The 18,852-nt window shown below is 48.3% G+C and overlaps 1 protein-coding gene across 1 annotated transcript in view; it reads right to left on the reverse strand.

Annotated features, from left to right (window-relative positions):
- Positions 1-18,852, reverse strand: part of LOC140371587 (voltage-gated potassium channel subunit beta-2-like) — a 50,999-nt gene that overhangs the window by 22,593 nt on the left and 9,554 nt on the right. The window contains exons 4-10 of the mRNA XM_072458752.1: positions 15,079-15,158; positions 14,927-14,971; positions 10,370-10,414; positions 10,251-10,294; positions 7,222-7,308; positions 6,786-6,871; positions 3,778-3,898 (exon numbers count right to left, since the gene is read on the reverse strand). Of these exons, the coding sequence (XP_072314853.1) occupies positions 3,778-3,898; positions 6,786-6,871; positions 7,222-7,308; positions 10,251-10,294; positions 10,370-10,414; positions 14,927-14,971; positions 15,079-15,158 (508 nt within the window). The remainder of the gene's footprint in view (positions 1-3,777; positions 3,899-6,785; positions 6,872-7,221; positions 7,309-10,250; positions 10,295-10,369; positions 10,415-14,926; positions 14,972-15,078; positions 15,159-18,852) is intronic.

Genomic DNA, 18,852 nt, shown 5'->3' on the forward strand with positions numbered 1-18,852 from the left:
GAACACACCTGAGAACACACGAAAACACACCTGAGAACACACCTGAGAACACACGAGAACACACACGAGAACACACCTGAGAACACACATGAGAACACACGAGAACACACAAGAACACACCTGAGAACACTCCTGAGAACACACCTGAGAACACACCTGAGAACACACGAAAACACACCTGAGAACACACCTGAGAACACACATGAGAACACACGAGAACACACAAGAACACACCTGAGAACACACACCTCAAGGCCAGTTTATTTTAAGAGCACAATTCGTACACAAGACAATTCAAAGCGCTTCAAACAACATGAAAAAAAAATCACAAAACAGTTTAAGACATAAGCAGAGTTCTGGACCGGATGGACCGTAGCCTCCTGCCTGAGGGGAGTGTCCTCCTGCCTGAGGGGAGTGTCCTTCTGCCTGAGGGGAGTGTCCTCCTGCCTGAGGGGAGTGTCCTCCTGCCTGAGGGGAGTGTCCTTCTGCCTGAGGGGAGTGTCCTTCTGCCTGAGGGGAGTGGCCTCCCGCCTGAGGGGAGTGGCCTCTTGCCTGAGGGGAGTGTCCTCCTGCTTGAGGGGAGTGTCCTCCTGCCTGAGGGGAGTGGCCTCTTGCCTGAGGGGAGTGGCCTCCTGCCTGAGGGGAGTGGCCTCTTGCCTGAGGGGAGTGGCCTCCTGCCTGAGGGGAGTGGCCTCCTGCCTGAGGGGAGTGGCCTCTTGCCTGAGGGGAGTGGCCTCCTGCCTGAGGGGAGTGGCCTCCTGCCTGAGGGGAGTGGCCTCCTGCCTGAGGGGAGTGGCCTCTTGCCTGAGGGGAGTGTCCTCCTGCTTGAGGGGAGTGTCCTCCTGCCTGAGGGGAGTGGCCTCTTGCCTGAGGGGAGTGGCCTCCTGCCTGAGGGGAGTGGCCTCTTGCCTGAGGGGAGTGGCCTCCTGCCTGAGGGGAGTGGCCTCCTGCCTAAATGGTGATGTACGTCTCAGAGTCCTGGAGACGTACAGGTCCTACAGAGATGGAAGTCTGCAGCCGACCTTCTCAGCAGAGGGCGCTGTAGTCTCTGTTTGTCCCTGGCTGTGGCTCCAGCGTACCACACGGTGATGGAGGAGGTGATGGAGGAGGTGATGGAGGAGGTGATGGAGGAGATGATGGAGGAGGTGATGGAGGAGGTGATGGAGGAGGTGATGGAGGAGGTGATGGAGAAGGTGATGGAGGAGGTGATGGAGGAGGTGATGGAGGAGGTGATGGAGGAGATGATGGAGGAGGTGATGGAGGAGGTGATGGAGGAGATGATGGAGGAGGTGATGGAGGAGGTGATGGAGGAGGTGATGGAGGAGGTGATGGAGGAGGTGATGGAGGAGGTGAGGATGGACTCAATGATAGCCGTGTAGAACTGCACCGGTGGTGCAGAGGAAGTGGAGGGAGTCCTCAGAGGAGATGGGGGAGTCTGAGATGGTGAGGGGCTGGGGGGGCTGAGGGGGCAGTGACTCTCCTGAAGTCCACGATCATCTCCACTGTCTTCTGGGCGTTGAGCTCCAGGTTGTTACCGCTGCACCAGCCGCTCCACCTCCTGTAACAGACTCATCCCCGTCCCAGATGAGCCCGATGAGGGTGGTGTCGTCATGGTGATGAGGGTGGTGTCGTCATGGTGATGAGGGTGGTGTTGTCATGGTGATGAGGGTGGCGTCGTCATGGTGATGAGGGTGGTGTCGTCCACAAACTTGATCAGTTTTACGGAGTCATGGCTGGAGGTGCAGCAGTTTGTCACAGGGAGAAGAGCAGGGGAGAAAGTACACAGCCCTGTGGAGCTCCTGTGCTGATAGTCCCAGTGTCTGAGACATTCTTCTCCAGCCGCACACACTGCCTCTGATCCATCAGGAAGTCAGTGATCCACCTGCAGGTGGAGTCGGCGCTCCCCCTGCAGGTGGAGTCGGCGCTCCCCCTGCAGGTGGAGTCGGCGCTTCCCCTGCAGGTGGAGTCGGCGCTCCCCCTGCAGGTGGAGTCGGCGCTTCCCCTGCAGGTGGAGTCGGCGCTCCCCCTGCAGGTGGAGTCAGGCAGGTTGAGCTGGGAGAGCTTGTCCTGGAGCTGAGCAGGAGGTGGTGTTGATGTAGAGCTGAAGTCCACAAACAGGATCCTGACGTAGGTTCCTGAGGAGTCCAGGTGCTGCAGGTGAAGTGGAGAGCCAGGTTGATGGTGTCGTCCACAGACCTTTTGGCCCTGTAGGCGAACTGCAGGGGGTCCAGCAGGGGGTCCAGCAGGGGGTCCAGCAGGGGGTCCAGCAGGGGGTCCAGCAGGGGGGAGGTGAAGGACTTCAGGTGGGGGAGGACCAGTCGCTCAAATGACTTCATGACTACAGACCAGCAGCTTTTCGGACGTCCAGCAGGAGGCCGATACATGTTTAGTCCTGACTCTGGCACCAGCAGGAGGCCGGTCCATGTTTAGTCCTGACTCTGGCACCAGCAGGAGGCCGATACATGTTTAGTCCTGACTCTGGCACCAGCAGGAGGCCGGTCCATGTTTAGTCCTGACTCTGGCACCAGCAGGAGGCCGGTCCATGTTTAGTCCTGACTCTGGCACCAGCAGGAGGCCGGTCCATGTTTAGTCCTGACTCTGGCACCAGCAGGAGGCCGCTCCATGTTTAGTCCTGACTCTGGCACCAGCAGGAGGCCGCTCCATGTTTAGTCCTGACTCTGGCACCAGCAGGAGGCCCTCTGGCACCAGCAGGAGGCCGGTCCACACACTGATCTGTTGGATGCAGTGACAGAATCCACTGGTCCATATTCACCTGCGACAGTGAAACATAGATCTGACTCGTCTGTGAGACTTTATAAATCTGGAGGCTCACACATGGAGCAGCTGTAGATGAACTCAGACTGGTGATGATCTCATGGACAGTTTTTTCAGTTACAGGTGCAAAGTGAGTGAGCTCTAAGTGTCCTGGTGGTTTTAGAGTTATTATTGCATTGTGGGATTTATATCATTTTTAATGCTCTGAACTTTGTCATTAAAGAATAATTGAACTCATGACACTTGATGTGGACATGAGTCCTAACGGCAGCTGAGCTGGAGGTTTGTTCCTCTGTTACTGTGGCAACAGGACACTTTTCACCCAGTGAACATTGACGAAAAGTCAGGAAGATTTGCAAACCTCTAAAAATGTTGCCTCTACATTCTGGCCATCTCCGTTTAATAAAATGTAAAAATGCACAAAAATGAATTGAATTGTAGAATCATGACATTTGGCGCCGAGGAAAACAGCGACAAGAGAAGACAACAATATGATCATGGCGACGCCTTCCGCCCAACCAAATGTCAGCCATGTTGGATTAAAATCTGCTAAGCATGACTCAGCAGTTTTTCCAAAGTTGAAATTTGGTGAGAAATGTGTTGAGGAGTGAGAAATCAAAAGTTATCCAAGTATTTTGATCGATTTCACGATCTCTGTGACTACAATTTCAGACACTTCCCAAATGTTTTATTTGACACATAAAGAGTCAGAAATGCGTAAAATCTGAATCGTTTGTTAAACCCTTCGCCCTTAACCCTCTTGGAGTGAAAAATAATTCATTTGGCACGAGAGCGCCTCCTACAAATGTATTTTTACAAAGGAGGGAAAATCGTCGCGTGACGAAGGCCAATTATTGTTATGTTTTTAGTTATAGTTAAATCCTCTGACGCAAGTGACTCTAGAAACATCTGAAGACATTTGACTTTTCACTGCTTTTGCTAAAGATCCAGAGGAATTCTGTTCTAAAATAGAAGGATTAATTCAAATAAAAGTGTTTGTACCGATCTTGTGGTAAAGCTCCGGCAGCTGCAGCTCCACTTTGTCTCTGTGGAAGTAATGATACTGAGACTGTTCACACACGGGAGCCACCAGGTCAAACTGCCTCGCCACAGAGTACGCCTCCTGCAGGAGACAAGAGGAACTGCATCAACACTGAGACACAGAGTACGCCTCCTGCAGGAGACAAGAGGAACTGCATCAACACTGAGACACAGAGTACGCCTCCTGCAGGAGACAAGAGGAACTGCATCAACACTGAGACACAGAGTACGCCTCCTGCAGGAGACAAGAGGAACTGCATCAACACTGAGACACAGAGTACGCCTCCTGCAGGAGACAAGAGGAACTGCATCAACACTGAGACACAGAGTACGCCTCCTGCAGGAGACAAGAGGAACTGCATCAACACTGAGACACAGAGTACGCCTCCTGCAGGAGACAAGAGGAACTGCATCAACACTGAGACACAGAGTACGCCTCCTGCAGGAGACAAGAGGAACTGCATCAACACTGAGACACTGGGTACGCCTCCTGCAGGAGACAAGAGGAACTGCATCAACACTGAGACACAGAGTACGCCTCCTGCAGGAGACAAGAGGAACTGCATCAACACTGAGACACAGAGTACGCCTCCTGCAGGAGACAAGAGGAACTGCATCAACACTGAGACACAGAGTACGCCTCCTGCAGGAGACAAGAGGAACTGCATCAACACTGAGACACAGAGTACGCCTCCTGCAGGAGACAAGAGGAACTGCATCAACACTGAGACACAGAGTACGCCTCCTGCAGGAGACAAGAGGAACTGCATCAACACTGAGACACTGGGTACGCCTCCTGCAGGAGACAAGAGGAACTGCATCAACACTGAGACACAGAGTACGCCTCCTGCAGGAGACAAGAGGAACTGCATCAACACTGAGACACTGGGTACGCCTCCTGCAGGAGACAAGAGGAACTGCATCAACACTGAGACACAGAGTACGCCTCCTGCAGGAGACAAGAGGAACTGCATCAACACTGAGACACAGAGTACGCCTCCTGCAGGAGACAAGAGGAACTGCATCAACACTAAGACACAGAGTAACAGAGTACGCCTCCTGCAGGAGACAAGAGGAACTGCATCAACACTGAGACACAGAGTACGCCTCCTGCAGGAGACAAGAGGAACTGCATCAACACTGAGACACAGAGTACGCCTCCTGCAGGAGACAAGAGGAACTGCATCAACACACTGAGACACGGGGTACGCCTCCTGCAGGAGACAAGAGGAACTGCATCAACACTGAGACACTGGGTACGCCTCCTGCAGGAGACAAGAGGAACTGCATCAACACTGAGACACTGGGTACGCCTCCTGCAGGAGACAAGAGGAACTGCATCAACACTGAGATACGGGGTACGCCTCCTGCAGGAGACAAGAGGAACTGCATCAACACTAAGACACAGAGTACGCCTCCTGCAGGAGACAAGAGGAACTGCATCAACACTGAGACACGGGGTACGCCTCCTGCAGGAGACAAGAGGAACTGCATCAACACTGAGACACAGAGTACGCCTCCTGCAGGAGACAAGAGGAACTGCATTAACACTGAGACACGGGGTACGCCTCCTGCAGGAGACAAGAGGAACTGCATCAACACTGAGACACAGAGTAACAGAGTACGCCTCCTGCAGGAGACAAGAGGAACTGCATCAACACTGAGACACAGAGTACGCCTCCTGCAGGAGACAAGAGGAACTGCATCAACACTGAGACACAGAGTACGCCTCCTGCAGGAGACAAGAGGAACTGCATCAACACTGAGACACAGAGTACGCCTCCTGCAGGAGACAAGAGGAACTGCATCAACACTGAGACACAGAGTACGCCTCCTGCAGGAGACAAGAGGAACTGCATCAACACACTGAGACACGGGGTACGCCTCCTGCAGGAGACAAGAGGAACTGCATCAACACACAGAGACACAGAGTACACCTCCTGCAGGAGACAAGAGGAACTGCATCAACACTAAGACACAGAGTACGCCTCCTGCAGGAGACAAGAGGAACTGCATCAACACTGAGACACGGGGTACGCCTCCTGCAGGAGACAAGAGGAACTGCATCAACACTGAGACACAGAGTACGCCTCCTGCAGGAGACAAGAGGAACTGCATCAACACTGAGACACAGAGTACGCCTCCTGCAGGAGACAAGAGGAACTGCATCAACACTGAGACACGGGGTACGCCTCCTGCAGGAGACAAGAGGAACTGCATCAACACTGAGACACGGGGTACGCCTCCTGCAGGAGACAAGAGGAACTGCATCAACACTGAGACACAGAGTACGCCTCCTGCAGGAGACAAGAGGAACTGCATTAACACTGAGACACGGGGTACGCCTCCTGCAGGAGACAAGAGGAACTGCATCAACACTGAGACACAGAGTACGCCTCCTGCAGGAGACAAGAGGAACTGCATCAACACTGAGACACAGGGTACGCCTCCTGCAGGAGACAAGAGGAACTGCATCAACACTGAGATACGGGGTACGCCTCCTGCAGGAGACAAGAGGAACTGCATCAACACTGAGACACAGAGTACGCCTCCTGCAGGAGACAAGAGGAACTGCATTAACACTGAGACACGGGGTACGCCTCCTGCAGGAGACAAGAGGAACTGCATCAACACTGAGACACAGAGTACGCCTCCTGCAGGAGACAAGAGGAACTGCATCAACACTGAGACACAGAGTACGCCTCCTGCAGGAGACAAGAGGAACTGCATCAACACTGAGACACGGGGTACGCCTCCTGCAGGAGACAAGAGGAACTGCATCAACACTGAGACACAGAGTACGCCTCCTGCAGGAGACAGGAGCCCCCCCTCACACACAGACTCCTCCCCTCACAGACTCCTCCCCTCACAGACTCCTCCCTCTCACAGACTCCTCCCCTCACAGACTCCTCCCCTCACAGACTCCTCCCTCTCACAGACTCCTCCCCTCACAGACTCCTCCCCCTCACCATGATGTCGATGGGGCTCCAGCGGGACGTTCCCCAGTAAACACTCAGACCCAGCTCGATCACGGAGCTCATGGCCCTCACCACCTCTGAGGAGCAAACAATACACAAACAACTAAACAACTAACAAACAAACACAGCTTCAGATGTTTGGTTTGTGCTTCACACCGGGTTGTTAGCAGTGGTGGAAGAGTAAAAGTACAGATACAGGATCAAATAAATAGCAATTAGTATTGAAGTACTGGTTTGAAAATGTACTTTAAGAGTAAACATTTCACACAGGTTTTGGGATCAATTTAAGTGTTGAATCGAACAATTCCAATAAATGTTCAAATTTTTCTTGTGAACATTCTGTTTAAGCTTATGTTTTCATTTCGTGAGAGTCACTATGAATGTGTTATAAAAGAAAAGTACTTCTACTTTTCAGTCCGTTTCAGACCTTCCATTGAAACGCTGACGTCGCTGCGATTCGCAAACACGATGTCCACGTAATCCAGCTGTAACCTGCAGAGGGAGCTCCTGAGGCCTGCCACACAGAGAACCAGGTCTGAACCAGGTCTGAACCAGGTCTAAACCAGGTCTGAACCAGGTCTGAACCAGGACTAAACCAGGTCTAAACCAGGTCTGAACCAGGACTAAACCAGGACTAAACCAGGTCTAAACCAGGTCTAAACCAGGTCTGAACCAGGTCTGAACCAGGACTAAACCAGGTCTAAACCAGGTCTGAACCAGGACTAAACCAGGTCTAAACCAGGTCTAAACCAGGTCTAAACCAGGACTAAACCAGGTCTAAACCAGGTCTAAACCAGGTCTGAACCAGGACTAAACCAGGTCTGAACCAGGACTAAACCAGGACTAAACCAGGTCTAAACCAGGTCTAAACCAGGTCTAAACCAGGTCTAAACCAGGTCTAAACCAGGTCTGAACCAGGACTAAACCAGGTCTAAACCAGGTCTAAACCAGGTCTAAACCAGGTCTGAACCAGGTCTGAACCAGGTCTAAACCAGGTCTAAACCAGGACTAAACCAGGTCTGAACCAGGTCTAAACCAGGACTAAACCAGGTCTAAACCAGGTCTAAACCAGGTCTAAACCAGGTCTAAACCAGGACTAAACCAGGACTAAACCAGGTCTGAACCAGGTCTGAACCAGGACTAAACCAGGTCTAAACCAGGTCTAAACCAGGTCTAAACCAGGTCTGAACCAGGTCTGAACCAGGTCTAAACCAGGTCCAAACCAGGACTAAACCAGGTCTGAACCAGATCTAAACCAGGTCTGAACCAGGTCTAAACCAGGACTAAACCAGGACTAAACCAGGTCTAAAGCAGGTCTAAACCAGGACTAAACCAGGTCTAAACCAGGTCTGAACCAGGTCTAAACCAGGACTAAACCAGGTCTAAACCAGGACTAAACCAGGACTAAACCAGGTCTAAAGCAGGTCTAAACCAGGACTAAACCAGGTCTAAACCAGGACTAAACCAGGTCTAAACCAGGTCTAAACCAGGTCTAAACCAGGTCTAAACCAGGTCTGAACCAGGTCTAAACCAGGACTAAACCAGGTCTGAACCAGGTCTAAACCAGGACTAAACCAGGTCTAAACCAGGTCTAAACCAGGTCTAAACCAGGTCTAAACCAGGTCTGAACCAGGTCTAAACCAGGACTAAACCAGGTCTGAACCAGGTCTAAACCAGGACTAAACCAGGTCTAAACCAGGTCTAAACCAGGTCTAAACCAGGTCTAAACCAGGTCTAAACCAGGACTAAACCAGGACTAAACCAGGTCTGAACCAGGTCTGAACCAGGACTAAACCAGGTCTAAACCAGGTCTAAACCAGGTCTAAACCAGGTCTGAACCAGGTCTAAACCAGGTCTGAACCAGGTCTGAACCAGGTCTAAACCAGGTCTGAACCAGGTCTGAACCAGGTCTAAACCAGGTCCAAACCAGGACTAAACCAGGTCTGAACCAGATCTAAACCAGGTCTGAACCAGGTCTAAACCAGGACTAAACCAGGTCTAAACCAGGTCTGAACCAGGTCTGAACCAGGTCTGAACCAGGTCTGAACCAGGTCTGAACCAGGTCTAAACCAGGTCTAAACCAGGTCTGAACCAGGTCTGAACCAGGTCTAAACCAGGTCTAAACCAGGACTAAACCAGGTCTAAACCAGGTCTGAACCAGGTCTAAACCAGGACTAAACCAGGTCTGAACCAGGTCTAAACCAGGTCTAAACCAGGACTAAACCAGGTCTGAACCAGGTCTGAACCAGGACTAAACCAGGTCTAAACCAGGTCTGAACCAGGACTAAACCAGGTCTAAACCAGGACTAAACCAGGACTAAACCAGGTCTAAACCAGGACTAAACCAGGACTAAACCAGGTCTAAAGCAGGTCTAAACCAGGTCTGAACCAGGTCTAAACCAGGTCCAAACCAGGACTAAACCAGGTCTGAACCAGGTCTGAACCAGATCTAAACCAGGTCTAAACCAGGTCTAAACCAGGACTAAACCAGGTCAAAACCAGGTCTGAACCAGGTCTAAACCAGGACTAAACCAGGTCTAAACCAGGTCTGAACCAGGTCTGAACCAGATCTAAACCAGGTCTAAACCAGGTCTAAACCAGGACTAAACCAGGTCTAAACCAGGTCTGAACCAGGTCTAAACCAGGACTAAACCAGGTCTAAACCAGGTCTAAACCAGGTCTAAACCAGGTCTGAACCAGGTCTGAACCAGGTCTAAACCAGGTCTAAACCAGGACTAAACCAGGTCTGAACCAGGTCTGAACCAGGTCTAAACCAGGTCTAAACCAGGACTAAACCAGGTCTGAACCAGGACTAAACCAGGTCTAAACCAGGTCTAAACCAGGTCTAAACCAGGTCTAAACCAGGACTAAACCAGGTATAAACCAGGACTAAACCAGGACTAAACCAGGTCTAAAGCAGGTCTAAACCAGGTCTGAACCAGGTCTAAACCAGGTCTAAACCAGGTCTAAACCAGGACTAAACCAGGTCTAAACCAGGTCTGAACCAGGTCTAAACCAGGACTAAACCAGGTCTAAACCAGGTCTGAACCAGGACTGAACCAGGTCTAAACCAGGACTAAACCAGGTATAAACCAGGTCTAAACCAGGTCCAAACCAGGACTAAACCAGGTATAAACCAGGTCTAAACCAGGACTAAACCAGGTCTAAAGCAGGTCTGAACCAGGTCTGAACCAGGTCTAAACCAGGTCTAAACCAGGTCTAAACCAGGTCTAAACCAGGTCTAAACCAGGTCTAAACCAGGACTAAACCAGGTCTAAACCAGGACTAAACCAGGTCTAAACCAGGTCTGAACCAGGTCTAAACCAGGACTAAACCAGGTCTAAACCAGGTCTGAACCAGGACTAAACCAGGTCTAAACCAGGTCTGAACCAGGTCTAAACCAGGACTAAACCAGGTCTAAACCAGGTCTAAACCAGGTCTAAACCAGGACGTTACCTTCGATGATGTGTTTTCGGGACAGACCTCTCTCCGTCTCGGCTCTGAAACAAACACCGTTAGTCACAGAATTGTAACCGCTCTGTCACACTTTGAACTCCAGGGGGCGCTGTACTCACTGTCCGCCCCAGTAAATCTTGGTGGTGACCACATAACTGGACCTCCTGAAAGAACCAGAGGAACATTTGGGATTATTGAACCAACTCACTTCTTCCAAGTCACTTCTGACTCTTTTAAGACTTTCATTCACAGAAAGACCTGAGACCAGAGACCTGAGACCAGAGACCAGACCTGAGACCTGAGACCTGAGACCTGAGACCTGAGACCAGACCAGAGACCAGACCTGAGACCTGAGACCAGAGACCAGACCTGAGACTTGAGACCAGACCTGAGACCTGAGACCTGAGACCTGAGACCTGAGACCTGAGACCTGAGACCTGAGACCTGAGACCTGAGACCTGAGACCTGAGACCAGAGACCAGAGACCAGAGACCAGAGACCAGAGACCAGAGACCAGAGACCAGAGACCAGAGACCAGAGACCAGAGACCAGAGACCAGAGACCAGAGACCAGAGACCAGAGACCAGAGACCAGAGACCAGAGACCAGAGACCAGAGACCAGAGACCTGAGACCTGAGACCTGAGACCTGAGACCTGAGACCTGAGACCTGAGACCTGAGACCTGAGACCTGAGACCTGAGACCTGAGACCTGAGACCTGAGACCAGAGACCAGACCTGAGACCTGAGACCTGAGACCAGACCAGAGACCTGAGACCAGACCTGAGACCAGACCTGAGACCAGACCAGAGACCTGAGACCAGACCTGAGACCAGACCTGAGACCTGAGACCTGAGACCAGACCTGAGACCAAACCTGAGACCTGAGACCAGAGACCAGGGACCAGAGACCAGAGACCAGAGACCAGAGACCAGAGACCAGAGACCAGAGACCAGAGACCTGAGACCTGAGACCTGAGACCTGAGACCTGAGACCTGAGACCAGACCTGAGACCTGAGACCAGACCTGAGACCTGAGACCAGACCTGAGACCAGAGACCAGAGACCAGAGACCTGAGACCTGAGACCAGACCAGAATCAGGTAAGAAACAGGTCAGAATAGGAGCAGGACCGGCCTCCTGCTGGTTCCAGAACCTCCTGCTGATTTGAGAACCTCCTGCTGGTTTCAGAACCTCCTGCTGGTTCCAGAGCCTCCTGCTGGTTTGAGAACCTCCTGCTGGTTTCACAACCTCCTGCTGGTTCCAGAACCTCCTGCTGGTTCCAGAACCTTCTGCTGGTTCCAGAGCCTCCTGCTGGTTCCAGAACCTCCTGCTGGTTTCAGAACCTCCTGCTGGTTCCAGAACCTCCTGCTGGTTCCAGAGCCTCCTGCTGGTTCCAGAACCTCCTGCTGGTTCCAGAGCCTCCTGCTGGTTCCAGAGCCTCCTGCTGGTTCCAGAGCCTCCTGCTGGTTCCAGAACCACCTGCTGGTTCCAGAGCCTCCTGCTGGTTCCAGAGCCTCCAGCTGGTTCCAGAACCACCTGCTGGTTCCAGAGCTTCCTGCTGGTTCCAGAACCTCCTGCTGGTTCCAGAACCACCTGCTGGTTCCAGAGCTTCCTGCTGGTTCCAGAACCTCCTGCTGGTTCCAGAGCCTCCTGCTGGTTCCAGAGTCTGGACTAAAACTGCTTTTGAGGCGTTTTATTTGCAATTAATTAATTTCAATTTAATTCTAACATAATTATTTGTCTCAATGTTAATGTTAATTCTACTGTTGCTCTCTGGTTCTGATGTTCTAGACTTTAATGATGTCATCACTCTGGTTCTGATGTTCTAGACTTTAATGATGTCATCACTCTGGTTCTGATGTTCTAGACTTTAATGATGTCATCTCTCTGGTTCTGATGTTCTAGACTTTAATGATGTCATCACTCTGGTTCTGATGTTCTAGACTTTAATGATGTCATACTCTCTGGTTCTGATGTTCTAGACTTTAATGATGTCATCTCTCTGGTTCTGATGTTCTAGACTTTAATGATGTCATCTCTCTGGTTCTGATGTTCTAGACTTTAATGATGTAATCACTCTGGTTCTGATGTTCTAGACTTTAATGATGTCATACTCTCTGGTTCTGATGTTCTAGACTTTAATGATGTCATCTCTCTGGTTCTGATGTTCTAGACTTTAATGATGTCATCTCTCTGGTTCTGATGTTCTAGACTTTAATGATGTCATCTCTCTGGTTCTGATGTTCTAGACTTTAATGATGTCATACTCTCTGGTTCTGATGTTCTAGACTTTAATGATGTCATACTCTCTGGTTCTGATGTTCTAGACTTTAATGATGTCATCTCTCTGGTTCTGATGTTCTAGACTTTAATGATGTCATCTCTCTGGTTCTGATGTTCTAGACTTTAATGATGTCATCTCTCTGGTTCTGATGTTCTAGACTTTAATGAAGTCATCTCTCTGGTTCTGATGTTCTAGACTTTAAGGATGTCATCTCTCTGGTTCTGATGTTCTAGACTTTAATGATGTCATCTCTCTGGTTCTGATGTTCTAGACTTTAATGATGTCATCTCTCTGGTTCTGATGTTCTAGACTTTAATGATGTCATCTCTCTGGTTCTGATGTTCTAGACTTTAATGATGTCATCTCTCTGGTTCTGATGTTCTAGACTTTAATGATGTCATACTCTCTGGTTCTGATGTTCTAGACTTTAATGATGTCATCTCTCTGGTTCTGATGTTCTAGACTTTAATGATGTCATCTCTCTGGTTCTGATGTTCTAGACTTTAATGATGTCATCTCTCTGGTTCTGATGTTCTAGACTTTAATGATGTCATCTCTCTGGTTCTGATGTTCTAGACTTTAATGATGTCATCTCTCTGGTTCTGATGTTCTAGACTTTAATGAAGTCATCTCTCTGGTTCTGATGTTCTAGACTTTAAGGATGTCATCTCTCTGGTTCTGATGTTCTAGACTTTAATGATGTCATCTCTCTGGTTCTGATGTTCTAGACTTTAATGATGTCATCAGTCTGGTTCTGATGTTCTAGACTTTAATGATGTCATCACTCTCTGGTTCTGATGTTCTAGACTTTAATGATGTCATCTCTCTGGTTCTGATGTTCTAGACTTTAATGATGTCATCTCTCTGGTTCTGATGTTCTAGACTTTAATGATGTCATACTCTCTGGTTCTGATGTTCTAGACTTTAATGATGTCATCTCTCTGGTTCTGATGTTCTAGACTTTAATGATGTCATCTCTCTGGTTCTGATGTTCTAGACTTTAATGATGTCATCTCTCTGGTTCTGATGTTCTAGACTTTAATGATGTCATACTCTCTGGTTCTGATGTTCTAGACTTTAATGATGTCATCACTCTGGTTCTGATGTTCTAGACTTTAATGATGTCATCACTCTGGTTCTGATGTTCTAGACTTTAATGATGTCATCTCTCTGGTTCTGATGTTCTAGACTTTAATGATGTCATCTCTCTGGTTCTGATGTTCTAGACTTTAATGATGTCATACTCTCTGGTTCTGATGTTCTAGACTTTAATGAAGTCATCTCTCTGGTTCTGATGTTCTAGACTTTAATGATGTCATCTCTCTGGTTCTGATGTTCTAGACTTTAATGATGTCATCTCTCTGGTTCTGATGTTCTAGACTTTAATGATGTCATCTCTCTGGTTCTGATGTTCTAGACTTTAATGATGTCATCTCTCTGGTTCTGATGTTCTAGACTTTAATGATGTCATCTCTCTGGTTCTGATGTTCTAGACTTTAATGATGTCATCTCTCTGGTTCTGATGTTCTAGACTTTAATGATGTCATCACTCTGGTTCTGATGTTCTAGACTTTAATGATGTCATCTCTCTGGTTCTGATGTTCTAGACTTTAATGATGTCATACTCTCTGGTTCTGATGTTCTAGACTTTAATGATGTCATCTCTCTGGTTCTGATGTTCTAGACTTTAATGATGTCATCTCTCTGGTTCTGATGTTCTAGACTTTAATGATGTCATCTCTCTGGTTCTGATGTTCTAGACTTTAATGATGTCATCTCTCTGGTTCTGATGTTCTAGACTTTAATGATGTCATCTCTCTGGTTCTGATGTTCTAGACTTTAATGATGTCATACTCTCTGGTTCTGATGTTCTAGACTTTAATGATGTCATCACTCTGGTTCTGATGTTCTAGACTTTAATGATGTCATCACTCTGGTTCTGATGTTCTAGACTTTAAGGATGTCATCTCTCTGGTTCTGATGTTCTAGACTTTAATGATGTCATCACTCTGGTTCTGATGTTCTAGACTTTAATGATGTCATCTCTCTGGTTCTGATGTTCTAGACTTTAATGATGTCATCACTCTGGTTCTGATGTTCTAGACTTTAATGATGTCATCTCTCTGGTTCTGATGTTCTAGACTTTAATGATGTCATCTCTCTGGTTCTGATGTTCTAGACTTTAATGATAAAGAGAAATCTCTAGAATCTTCACAGATGTTTATCCTTAGTTTAGTGTCACATTCATCTTCTCTCTTAAAGTCCTTACTCTGACACAATCTGACCTCTGACCTCTGACCTCATACCTCTGGCCCTGGCCCTGAACCAGACACAGATTATACTAGAGAAGGTTCTAGAACATTGTGACGTCACCACCAGGGGGCAGCACTCACCTCCACGACTTCTTCTTCAGGATGGACCCCAGGGTGCTCTCGGCTCTGCAACCACAATCTGTGTCAGATCAGCTCAGATGCCCCTCCCCGTGTGTCAGATGCCCTCCCCATGTGTCAGATGCCCTCCCCATGTGTCAGATGCCCTCCCATACCTTCCTGCAGCGTAGATTTCTGCTGTGTCGAACAGATTCACCCCAGAGTCATAGGCCAGAGTCAGAACCTGCTCTGCCTCCTGCAACACAAGACCTGGTTTAGTCCTGGTTTAGTCCTAGTTTAGACCTGGTTTAGTCCTGGTTTAGTCCTTGTTTAGTCCTGGTTTAGTCCTGGTTTAGACCTGCTTTAGTCCTGGTTTAGACCTGGTTTAGACCTGGTTTAGTCCTGGTTTAGTCCTGGTTTAGTCCTGGTTTAGACCTGCTTTAGTCCTGGTTTAGACCTGGTTTAGACCTGGTTTAGTCCTGGTTTAGTCCTGGTTTAGACCTGGTTTAGTCCTGGTTTAGACCTGGTTTAGTCCTGGTTTAGTCCTGGTTTAGACTTGGTTTAGTCCTGGTTTAGACCTGGCTTAGTCCTGGTTCAGACCTGGTTTAGTCCGAGTTTAGTCCTAGTTTAGACCTGGTTTAGTCCACTTTTAGTCCTGTTTAAGTCCTAGTTTAGTCCTGGTTTAGACCTGGTTTAGTCCTGGTTTAGTCCTGGTTTAGTCCTGGCTTAGTCCTGGTTTAGTCCTGGTTTAGTCCTGGTTTAGTCCTGGTTTAGACCTGGTTTAGTCCTGGTTTAGTCCTGGTTTAGTCCTGGTTTAGACCTGGTTTAGTCCTGGTTTAGTCCTGGTTTAGACCTGGTTTAGACCTGGTTTAGTCCTGGTTTAGACCTGGTTTAGACCAGGTTTAGTCCTGGTTTAGACCTGGTTTAGTCCTGGTTTAGACCTGGTTTAGACCTGGTTTAGACCAGGTTTAGTCCTGGTTTAGACCTGGTTTAGTCCTGGTTTAGACCTGGTTTAGACCTGGTTTAGTCCTGGTTTAGACCTGGTTTAGACCTGGTTTAGTCCTGGCTTAGTCCTGGTTTAGTCCTTGCTTAGTCCTGGTTTATACCTGTTTAGTCCTGGTTTAGTCCTGGTTTAATCCTGGTTTAGTCCAAGTTTAGACCTGGTTTAGTCCTCGTTTAGTCCTGGTTTAGACCTGGTTTAGTCCTGGTTTAGTCCTGGTTTAGTCCTGGTTTAGACCTGGTTTAGACCTGGTTTAGTCCTGGTTTAGTCCTGGTTTAGTCCTGGTTTAGTCCTAGTTTAGTCCTAGTTTAGACCTGGTTTAGTCCTCTTTTAGTCCTGTTTAAGTCCTAGTTTAGTCCTGGTTTATTCCTGGTTTAGTCCTGGTTTAGACCTGGTTTAGTCCTGGTTTAGTCCTGGTTTAGTCCTGGTTTAGTCCTGGTTTAGACCTGTATAGTCCTGGTTTAGTCCTGGTTTAGACCTGTTTAGTCCTGTTTTAGACCTGGTTTAGTCCTGGTTTAGTCCTGGTTTAGTCCTGGCTTAGTCCTGGTTTAGTCCTCGTTTAGTCCTGGTTTAGACCTGGTTTAGTCCTGGTTTAGTCCTCTTTTAGTCCTGTTTAAGTCCTAGTTTAGTCCTGGTTTATTCCTGGTTTAGTCCTGGTTTAGACCTGGTTTAGTCCTGGTTTAGTCCTGGTTTAGACCTGGTTTAGTCCTGGTTTAGTCCTGGTTTAGTCCTGGTTTAGTCCTGGTTTAGACCTGTTTAGTCCTGTTTTAGACCTGGTTTAGTCCTGGTTTAGTCCTGGTTTAGTCCTGGCTTAGTCCTGGTTTAGTCCTGGTTTAGACCTGGTTTAGACCTGGTTTAGTCCTGGTTTAGTCCTGGTTTAGACCTGCTTTAGTCCTGGTTTAGACCAGGTTTAGTCCTGGTTTAGTCCTGGTTTAGTCCTGGTTTAGTCCTGGTTTAGTCCTGGTTTAGTCCTGGTTTAGTCCTGGTTTAGACCTGTATAGTCCTGGTTTAGTCCTGGTTTAGACCTGGTTTAGTCCTGGTTTAGTCCTGGTTTAGTCCTGGTTTAGTCCTGGTTTAGACCTGGTTTAGTCCTGGTTTAGTCCTGGTTTAGACCTGGTTTAGTCCTGGTTTAGTCCTGGTTTAGTCCTGCTTTAGTCCTGGTTTAGACCTGGTTTAGTCCTGGTTTAGTCCTGGCTTAGTCCTGGTTTAGTCCTGGTTTAGACCTGGTTTAGACCTGGTTTAGTCCTGGTTTAGTCCTGGTTTAGACCTGCTTTAGTCCTGGTTTAGACCAGGTTTAGTCCTGGTTTAGTCCTGGTTTAGACCTGGTTTAGTCCTGGTTTAGTCCTGGTTTAGTCCTGGTTTAGACCTGGTTTAGACCTGGTTTAGTCCTGGTTTAGTCCTGGTTTAATCCTGGTTTAGTCCTGGTTTAGACCTGGTTTAGACCTGGTTTAGACTTGGTTTAGTCCTGGTTTAGACCTGGCTTAGTCCTGGTTCAGACCTGGTTTAGTCCGAGTTTAGTCCTAGTTTAGACCTGGTTTAGTCCACTTTTAGTCCTGTTTAAGTCCTAGTTTAGTCCTGGTTTAGACCTGGTTTAGTCCTGGCTTAGTCCTGGTTTAGTCCTGGCTTAGTCCTGGTTTAGTCCTGGTTTAGTCCTGGTTTAGTCCTGGTTTAGACCTGCTTTAGACCTGCTTTAGTCCTGGTTTAGACCTGGTTTAGACCTGGTTTAGTCCTGGTTTAGTCCTGGTTTAGACCTGGTTTAGTCCTGGTTTAGACCTGGTTAAGACCTGGTTTAGTCCTGGTTTAGTCCTGGTTTAGTCCTGGTTTAGACCTGGTTTAGTCCTGGTTTAGACCTGGTTTAGACCTGGTTTAGTCCTGGTTTAGACCTGGTTTAGACATGGTTTAGTCCTGGCTTAGTCCTGGTTTAGTCCTTGCTTAGTCCTGGTTTATACCTGTTTAGTCCTGGTTTAGTCCTGGTTTAATCCTGGTTTAGTCCAAGTTTAGACCTGGTTTAGTCCTGGTTTAGACCTGTATAGTCCTGGTTTAGTCCTGGTTTAGACCTGGTTTAGTCCTGTTTTAGTCCTGGTTTAGTCCTGGTTTAGTCCTGGTTTAGACCTGTTTAGTCCTGTTTTAGACCTGGTTTAGTCCTGGTTTAGTCCTGGTTTAGTCCTGGCTTAGTCCTGGTTTAGTCCTGGTTTAGACCTGGTTTAGACCTGGTTTAGTCCTGGTTTAGTCCTGGTTTAGACCTGCTTTAGTCCTGGTTTAGACCAGGTTTAGTCCTGGTTTAGTCCTGGTTTAGATCTGGTTTAGTCCTGGTTTAGTCCGGGTTTAGTCCTGGTTTAGACCTGGTTTAGACCTGGTTTAGTCCTGGTTTAGTCCTGGTTTAATCCTGGTTTAGACCTGCTTTAGTCCTGGTTTAGACCTGGTTTAGACCTGGTTTAGTCCTGGTTTAGTCCTGGTTTAGACCTGCTTTAGTCCTGGTTTAGACCTGGTTTAGACCTGGTTTAGTCCTGGTTTAGTCCTGGTTTAGTCCTGGTTTAGACCTGGTTTAGACCTGGTTTAGTCCTGGTTTAGTCCTGGTTTAGACCTGGTTTAGTCCTGGTTTAGACCTGGTTTAGACCTGGTTTAGACCTGGTTTAGTCCTGGCTTAGTCCTGGTTTAGTCCTTGCTTAGTCCTGGTTTATACCTGTTTAGTCCTGGTTTAGTCCAAGTTTAGACCTGGTTTAGTCCTCGTTTAGTCCTGGTTTAGACCTGTTTAGTCCTGGTTTAGACCTGGTTTAGACCTGGTTTAGTCCTGGTTTAGACCTGGTTTAGTCCAAGTTTAGTCCTGGTTTAGACCTGGTTTAATCCTGGTTTAGTCCTGGTTTAGTCCTGGTTTAGTCCTGGTTTAGTCCTGGTTTAGACCTGGTTTAGACCTGGTTTAGACCTGGTTTAGTCCTGGTTTAGTCCTGGT

The sequence above is a fragment of the Eucyclogobius newberryi genome, unplaced genomic scaffold (assembly GCF_026437365.1).
Source record: "Eucyclogobius newberryi isolate DKJ021-1_F unplaced genomic scaffold, fEucNew1.0.hap1 SCAF_22, whole genome shotgun sequence".
In the NCBI taxonomy this organism is placed as follows: domain Eukaryota; kingdom Metazoa; phylum Chordata; class Actinopteri; order Gobiiformes; family Gobiidae; genus Eucyclogobius; species Eucyclogobius newberryi.